At 40.5% G+C, this 8,996-nt stretch overlaps 1 protein-coding gene across 1 annotated transcript; it reads left to right on the forward strand.

The window, feature by feature from the left end:
- Positions 1-561: 561 nt before the first annotated feature.
- mmp13a (matrix metallopeptidase 13a) lies at positions 562-2,489 on the forward strand (the record flags this gene model as incomplete). The annotated part of the gene is given in 6 exon segments (XM_014021135.1): positions 562-690; positions 781-942; positions 1,041-1,164; positions 1,268-1,401; positions 1,491-1,987; positions 2,070-2,489. Coding segments are annotated over 5 exon segments (794 nt in total), but the record flags the coding sequence as incomplete, so codon positions are not given.
- Between the last annotated feature and the right edge of the window lie 6,507 nt (positions 2,490-8,996).

The raw sequence follows: 8,996 nt of genomic DNA on the forward strand, positions 1-8,996 counted from the left end.
CTCCTCTGCAAGGCTGAGTCCAGACACTTTTAACACTAAACTGAGACAGACTGAAACAAGCCTTTTGATAGCCTGACCCACAGTAACAGGGACTTTGAATGTGTGTAATAGGCTTGAATGGGATTGAATCAAATGATTCAATTGGGTGTCTTCTTTCCATTGACGCCTCTTTTGACCAACTGAGTTTATCTATAGACTCTCCAGAGCCCAAAATGTGTGACAAGCCCCTCATGCCCACCTGTACATAKTACACAGGCTTGATTGACTAGAATCAGCCAATCAGCTGTGAGCTTCATTCTGATACCACAGCTGTGTAGCCAATCAACGTGCGGCTTTAGAAATGTGAACAAATTGATGGTTATAGTCTAATTCAACTTCTAACTTTCAACTAGATAAATACTAGTTGCAGTTACACAAACAATGACTTYTGAAGGTGATAGATGGTCAAGAGCAATACTTCATATAATTTGGGTTAGGCCTGCAGATTAACAGGTTAAACTTCTCCACCAGGGAAATAATCATGATTTTAGGAGTTGAACTAATAGTCTTTTTTCCTACCAGAACATGGAGATTTTAACCCCTTCGATGGTCCTTATGGGACACTGGCCCATGCCTTTGCTCCGTCCTCTGGCATCGGAGGAGATGCTCATTTTGACGATGATGAAACGTTCACGTTCCGCTCAAACTCAGGTGAGTTATTCATGCTCAGTGTTCACATAAGTATGTGGTTTAGCTCGAAGAGATGGGACTCATCAATCCTTTTGTCTCTTCCTGTTTTAGGCTACGTGCTCTTTATGGTTGCTGCCCACGAGTTTGGCCACTCTCTGGGCCTGTCCCACTCGAATGACCCCGGTGCTCTCATGTACCCTTTCTACACCTACAGAAACCCCGACACCTTCGTTCTGCCACAGGATGATGTCAAAGGCATCCAGTCCCTCTATGGTTAGTACTCAGTMCTGGCTCCTCATGAGTCTATTAAACAAACCATGGTTGAYTMTTTGGAGTACTGATTCAGCTGAAATGTTCCATTTAAATGTCAGGAGCAAACAAGGATCCTATTGCACCTGGACCCACTGCTCCTCCYACTCCTGATGCTTGTGACTCCACCATGGTCCTGGATGCTGTTGCCACTCTGCGAGGAGAAATGCTCTTCTTCAAAGACAGGTATTTTAGGAAATTAAGGCTCAAAAGTTCAAATGCCAATGTCTAWTTTTGCACAAGTTCTGGTTCCTGGTTTAATTTCTGTTTCATTGTGTTTGTTTCGCAGCTTCTTCTGGCGCATCTACCCTCAGAGTAGCACACCTCAGCAGTCTCTCATCACGAACTTCTGGCCTGATGCTCCTGTGGACATCGATGCTGCTTATGAGAGCTCACAGTCAGACAAAGTCCTTCTTTTTAAAGGTATTTGTTCTTCATGTTTTGTTGCAGTGTTTTCATGGCTTTTCTTTGTCACGTTACCATAACGTCTGCTTCTCTTTTCCTCATGCCAGGTAAAAAAGTGTGGTCTTTTAATGCCTATGACCTGGTCCAAGGCTACCCCAAATCCATTTCCAGCTTTGGTTTGCCTAGAACTGTGAAGAAAATAGATGCAGCCCTCCATAACCCAGRAACTGGCAAGACCTTCTTCTTCGTTGGSAGCAAMTACTACAGGTGTGTTCCAAAAAGATCTGAGATCAGATCAGAAAGCAGATGTTTAGACTGTGTGTGGAACCAGAACAAAGTCCACATGCTGTGAACCTGATCCTCATCTAAACCAGTAGAATTTAACCTTTAACTGATTGTAGGAGATTGTTTGAAGAAATGGATGTTTGATTCCTTTTTGAACCTCACAATCTAAATGCTGTCAACAGTTGTAAATGTGTTTAATTTGGATCTTTTTTCAGTTATGATGAGACCACAAAGACTATGGACCGTGGATTCCCTAAACGAGTGGATGAGACCTTCTCTGGAATGAGCAGTCAAGTGACRGCAGCTCTGCAGTTCAGAGGTAGGAAACCTTAATATGAACAAATAAGCTAGGCTGTTGTGTACGACTAACATGTAACATGTGTAACATGTGTGTTCTGCAGGGTTTGCGTACCTCTAYAGTGGACCCTACATGCATGAGTACAGCCTGAGGTCTGGGAGGTTGTACCGTGTGCTGAGGAACGACTACTTCCTGCCCTGCTACAACCCCTAAACCAGCTGAATCACTCCTGCTGACAACGAAGGCCCAGTTTACAACTGTCAATCTTAAATATTGTGTTTTCATAAATGGTTGGTAATCATGTGCTCTTCATTCAGTTCTTTTTCAGTATTTTCTTCAAATGTTTTTATAATGGCAATCATTGCTTCTTTAAATTATTATACCTGAAGTTTTGTATTTTTTCATATTTTGTCGGCCGTTTTTATCTTACTTAATGAAATGTATGAAGAGAACACCACAGTGTCTCAACTAATGACAGTATGTTTATCAGTGATGTGAAAATAAAAACCATCATGAGTGAAAATATTTTCAGAATCTTTACTTTATCACAAAACACATTAAGTCAGATGTGTTTTCTTRAAATATTGTCCATGATAAAAAAGTCATAAAAATCAATTTGTTGAGTCAGACCTTCAAGTAACGGGTTGACAAAGAAACGGGYGAATGGCTTTGTTGTCGCCCAGTCTGTATTTGTATTTTTTGTTAGAGATGGAGGTCTAGCTATATGTGGGGGGAGCTTCACTCAGGTCTCAGTTGTTGTTGACAGAGGTGGAGGTCTGGCTTGATGTGGGCAGAGCTTCACTTGGGTCTCAGCTGTTGTTAGWGATGGAGGTCTGGCTTGATGTGGACTGAGCTTCACTCAGGTCTCAGCTGTTGATGATAGAGGTGGATGTCTGGCTTCATGTGGGTTGAGCTTCACTTGGGTCTCAGCTGTTGTTGATAGAGGTGGAGGCCCAGCTCGATGTGGGCGGGGTCAACATGGCGTGGCCTAAACTTCTATAACATTGTTTTCAATCCAAGGCAAACACAACCACAGAAAAATGAGTGAAGTCACAAAACACTCAGSATTCTCATGTAACAATCTTGAGTCAAGACCACTTCTCTTCACTGGTTGGAGGATGTACTTCAGTTTATTTGGTCTAACTGTTTGTGTTGCCCTTTTTCATGAATTTATTATTCATTCTTTTAAAAAATAAATTCCATAAAACTGCATTGCCAGTTAGTTCTTAGAAACCGGTTTATGAAGGAGACGCTCTAATGATTGATGTCTTTCTCCAGCCAATSAAAGGGCCTGCAGGCTGCTGATGTCAAACCTTCAGCTTTACTCGGTCCACTTGGAACCTCACCTGAGAACCAAGCTGGAGGTAACACTGGAGACTCTGAGTTGAGTTTATTAACACTAGAAGTCCCAGAGAAGGGTCATTTAATATTTCTACCTTTGGAACCCAGAGAGGGATCAATTGAGCTCAAGGATTTTAGGTCACATTCTAAATCAACTGTGAACGGGTGCTTTTGTTTTGAAAATAAGTAATATGAGGGTTATCTGTTGCCTTTTGTTGTTCATATGGCTGCATCTAATCCAGACACACCCACCACGCCTGATAATATTCTCACTCTGTTTCTCAAGGGCTCCTGTTTACAAGATTTTGCTCTGAAGATGTGGTATGTTGTAAAGAACACAACTGGATGCCACTGTATTTTCAGAGCTGCAATAAAAAATTGTAAATATAGTATCTTACAAACATCTTTCTTTGTTGTAAAAACAAAATGTATATATTGCTTGTCTAAGCTGTTTTTGTAAATATTGTAAATAAAACTTGCTGCCAAGTCCTGTTCATATATCTTGATTCCCTCAGCCATGTCTGCAGAGTTTGGGCCAAGTGGGGATATGTAGGTGTAGCGTTTTGGGCTGCAGACATGGCTGAGGGAATCAAGATACATAAATAGGAATTAGCAGCAAGTTTTATTTACAATATTTAAAAAGTAGCTGTGGCTACAGTGCAGTTTGCCATCATCAGTGCGTGAATGTTAGTGTGAATGGGTGAATGTCTCTTAGTGTAAAGGTCTTTGGGGTCCGGAGGGACTTGAAAAGCGCTCTATAAGTTCAGTCCATTTACTATTTACCATTTACCATTTATCTTCATCTGTAGAAATTTCTAAGTTCAAATCAGTGTCTGAATCATCTATTTGATCAAAAGCTAGTTCCTCTCCTCCATCGGACTCGCAGTCATCCATAGCAGTCAGTAATTCCAAAAATTGCAAAGCAGTGTAGGTCTTCTTTGGTGCCATTGTGTTTTTCTTTGCTCCAAACACAATCGAAGGGTAAAAAATTATGATCCACTCCTGTCAGTGTTTCTGCATTTAGGACTACAGCTATTCAAGTAGCTGTAAATTACTTTCTGCCACAGGTGTAAATGTGTTTCACAGGTGTAAATGTGTGGTATTTGTAAATTTTCTAAACTGTCCCACAAAATAACTTTTGTGCTCCTGGTCAAATCTAATTGATTTGATATATTCATTGAAAACAAAAAGACAAAACCTTACTAAACACATGATATTTACAATTTTTTACTGTAGCTCTGAAAATACAGTGGCATCCACTTATGTTCTTTGCAACACACCATATCTTCAGAACAAAAACTTTTAAACAGGAACMCTTGAGAAACAGAGTGAGAATATCATCTGGCGACAAAACTGTACCCCTACATACCCTCCCTTTGGCCCAAACTGTACCCCTACATTTCCCCCCTTTGGCCCAAAACTGTGCCCCTACATATCCCCCCTTTGGCCCAAAACTCTGCACCTATGTTGACGACGACGTCAACGACGATGTCGACAATGTCAACGACATCATCGTGTTGACAACGAAGTCTATACATTTTGTTTTTACAATAAAGAAAGATGTTTGTATGTCTCATATTGCTAAGCAGAATTAGGGGGTTTGTCCCCTGCTGAATCGTAAGGCAATAGCCACATTTACAAATGAAAGGATGCTAATTGGAGCCATCAGAATAATCCATTTGGACTAAGGGTCTTTTGACCCTCTTTCGGGACTTCAGGGGGGTGGTCAAAATTCCTGGGACTTCTAGTGTTAAAGGTCATACATATTGAATCTACAAGCTTTTGATTCAATTCAGGTTGGTTTCAGCCAACTAATATCAAGAAGACAAAAATAACTCTTAAATCAATCATTTTTACAGATATGAACCCACATTTCTGGTACAATAGGTTATGATAGTTATTGTTATGGTGAGTGGGGATRAATATAAAATCCATATGCCTCCTAAGTCGGCCCATTGCTCTCCCCAAAAAGATACTGGTCTTTTTTCAAACCTTCTTGTTCCTCAGATGAAGGACATGAGGTTAGAAACACTCAGTGTTCTGAGCTTCTCAGAATCCATAAAGGGGTCTCCAAGAAATCTTTTCCTTTGACCACTCWTAGCCAGGCAGTGGTCTAAGTAGTGCAAAGAGGTCTCTAATGCCACAGGAATCACACAGACCATTGTCATGGAGTCCCATCACCATTTTTTGGTGGTTGAGCAGATTGTGCCCAGTTAGGACTCCAACCAGRGTACTTAGAGTTTTCCTTGTTAGGGAGATGAGAGCTTTCCTAAACCTTAGATTTGGGCCATTAATCAGTTCCCGTGCCTGTCAACAGTCCATCAGTTCCCTGCAGAGGATTGAGTTGTAAGAAAAATACGTGTTCAATTTGACTGAAGTCAAGATGAAAACACCAGTATTAAATAAAATGATTTGTGGTAGGAATGAAATCATACAACCCCAGAATTCTGGAACCGAGTGAGGTTTAATTGTCACCAGGCTGACAAGGAAAACCACACTGGCCAAAAGCCAGGTAGTACATCTTTTTATACATGATTCTTCATTGTCTGAGTTCACCCACTACTGACCTATGGCTGAATCACAGGCATTCATCCAAAAATCTCAACCTAATGTTATCATAACGTTTCATTTATGTGTTGTTTATGATTCGGACATGTAAATATTCTATATCAATTAACACATAATAGAGCAAACATTATAAAAAGGAAACCCTAATAATCTAGTGTTGTGCTTCTAACATCAGTACTAATCTGTAATAACTATAAATTTCTTCAATCCCCCTTTTTACATGACCAAATCATGTGAAATAAAATAAGAAATTTATAATAAGCTATTTGTTCGCATTAAGGCACAAATGTGTATGCAAAGTACTCTAAGCAATACATCACAACGTGGAAAATTTCTGACATCCCACCCCTGATATACGTAAAGTAATATGATTCATTTATTCCACCCCAATCAAAATAGAAAACATAAATTGAACTATTGTCAAATATCAACCAGGTCAGCTGTGTTTATTCTAATTGGGGCCAGAGGTTCCAGAACTTAGCCCACAGTTGGGAATAAGTCCTCAGTACTTTTCCATCTCCTCCTCTGCGTCAGACTGAGCTGGTTAATAACATTTCAACTTATTAAAATATTAATATTAATGTATATATTAAAAAACAAATCAATCAAAATTTTACACCATTACTAAACATACCTGCTTAGTGTGTCACGTCTATAAAAAGAACCAATAATGAAAAACAAATAAAAATCAAACAACATTTTATCAAAATCATTTAAAATCAACTCAATAACCTATCAATTTCATGTCCGACTACATGAGTGTAACTATTTCAGTATTACCATTCTATATCTACAATGTCAGCTAGAATCATCATTTTTAGGGCCTTGGTCTCCACACCAGTCGTCCTTGCCATAGGGGTACTGTAGCGGTGGCAATGGAGCACTGTCCGACGTCTGTACCATCTGATACTTGATGTTATGATGTTGGTTGAATGTGTTTCGAACAGTCTGGGAGATGGCCCTTAAAAACAATATTCTAGCCACAGGGATGCCACAGAAACAGCAAAAACCCAGTATTACCACCACCATGACTRATTGCATCACCACAGCAGACATCAGCTTTTTCCAACCTCCAAAAACCTTCATGAACCATCCCTCCATCTGCGTGGCACCCTTTGAAATATCATTCATCTCCACAGACAATGTTCCTAGGCCTTTAACAGCCTTTGTAAATGACCCATCTGTGTCAGTATTTCCAGGAATAAATGTACAACAAGATGACCCAAAAAATGAACACACTCCACCTTGTTCTGCTAATAAATAGTCTAATGCAATGTGATTCTGATAAGCCATTAAAGATGTTGCTGCTAATTGCTCATGTGCACTCTGGAAGGCATCCCTGGTCAAATTATTACGCCTCTGCAAAGAAAAATGAATAAAATTAAGACGATCCATGTATTTATTAAGGGTGAAATGCTTTCAAAACCAGCTGCCACCTGATCGATCAATTTAAACTCAGTAGGAACCCCTCTTGGCATTCGAATTGCATCACTGTACACTGGACTGTTTGCATATATATCAAACTCACGTTTAACCCAGTTCAAGTYAACAACCTGCTTATCCAAGAGAGCCCGATGTTCCTGCAATTCATCAATTGTGATATTTACAAACCTGACCGGCGAGACCAGGGACACTTCCACACACAGCCCACTCCAACCTGCTGGCAACACCTTTAACAAATGATTATTACCACAGTACCAAAATACAACTGCCCTAGACACATTTAACATTGTTACCTTCTCCCACAAGGAAACATCGATCACCTGTTTGTACCAGGTCACATTCAGCTGTCCAACATACACGCTTCTCTGCCGCCCCTTCTGGCCAAACAAGTGAAACTGCCCTCCACCGCCTTGAAGACAGGAGGAACATCTGTTCTTGAAGACATAGGAAAGAAATGTTCTAAATATTTACACTGAACTGATGGGTTTTCAGTAATATGTAATTGCAACATACAGAAAAAAGTTGAAGCATTACTCAGAGGTGATTGGACCGTTAATGATGCTGGCCGTGCCTCTGCACAAACCACGCAATTTGACAATTTTGCTTGACTGGCAGCATTTCTGACAAACTTCAACCAATAATTAGTCTCCGTAACTCCAGTAGCCACAACAAATTCTTTACTAGATCCCACATCAACTGTTAGCTCCAAGTCGCTAAGCTGCACCACATGAATATAGATTTTACCCACTGGATCTCGTCCTCTCACCGCCAGTCCCATCAGCAGAAATCCAATGTCTGACACYTGTGGATTTCTCAAAGTCAGAAACATAGGGTTATAAATAGAATCATTAACACACAGGCCCCCTTTAATTTGGTCTCTCCTAATTTCTAGTCGGTCTTGAAAAGGAATTTTTCCCCATCCTCCTAACTGATGACCACACCCAAAGTCCTTGTTGAAATAAGGCATTATTTCAGTTGTACAGACACATACTCTTGCTGATTGGTAAAACCCCTTCTCTGATCCGAAGTCAATGACGGAGCACAGATCAAAGAAAATGGAAGCTGTTTGCCCCTCCACAAAAGTAAATTTATAAGCCTCATAATGTACATCTGCTCGTTTCCCTCTGCCTTTCAAAAATTCCAGCAGCACCTTGGTTGAGACATTATGCATTTTTTTTTCAAAAACAAAATCATCGTAAGATGGCAGATCATTCACGTTGTAAGAGATTAGGCCAGTCAGGTTAGTCAGGTTACTGCRCATTTCATCATCATCATCATTTTCTGTGTTTCGCATCCCACATGTTAATTCAAAACAACAAATAAACAAATAAAAGAAAAACAGACATTTCCCACCAGAAGCCATTATTAATCTCATATGACACTAACAGCCAAACAACTAGTAGCTCAGTGTTCCAACATCCGCAAATGGMAACTGCTGTCACAACTTGAGATTGACGAGGTACAACACAAGTGCAAGGGGGAGGAACCAGGACACCAGGTCAGAAGGGAGTTAACCACAACTACCCGCCCAGAGACTGGGTATGTAGCCCCAGTAATGAACGAACCGTCTGAGCTGAACCTGAGAGACCTGACCTGAGAGAGAGAATCACGGCCTGAATGAACACCAGACAACCCCGACGCCAATTACAACGGCTGAGTGAAGTACCATCAGAAAGTC

Source organism: Austrofundulus limnaeus, unplaced genomic scaffold, assembly GCF_001266775.1.
Source record: "Austrofundulus limnaeus strain Quisiro unplaced genomic scaffold, Austrofundulus_limnaeus-1.0 Scaffold279, whole genome shotgun sequence".
In the NCBI taxonomy this organism is placed as follows: domain Eukaryota; kingdom Metazoa; phylum Chordata; class Actinopteri; order Cyprinodontiformes; family Rivulidae; genus Austrofundulus; species Austrofundulus limnaeus.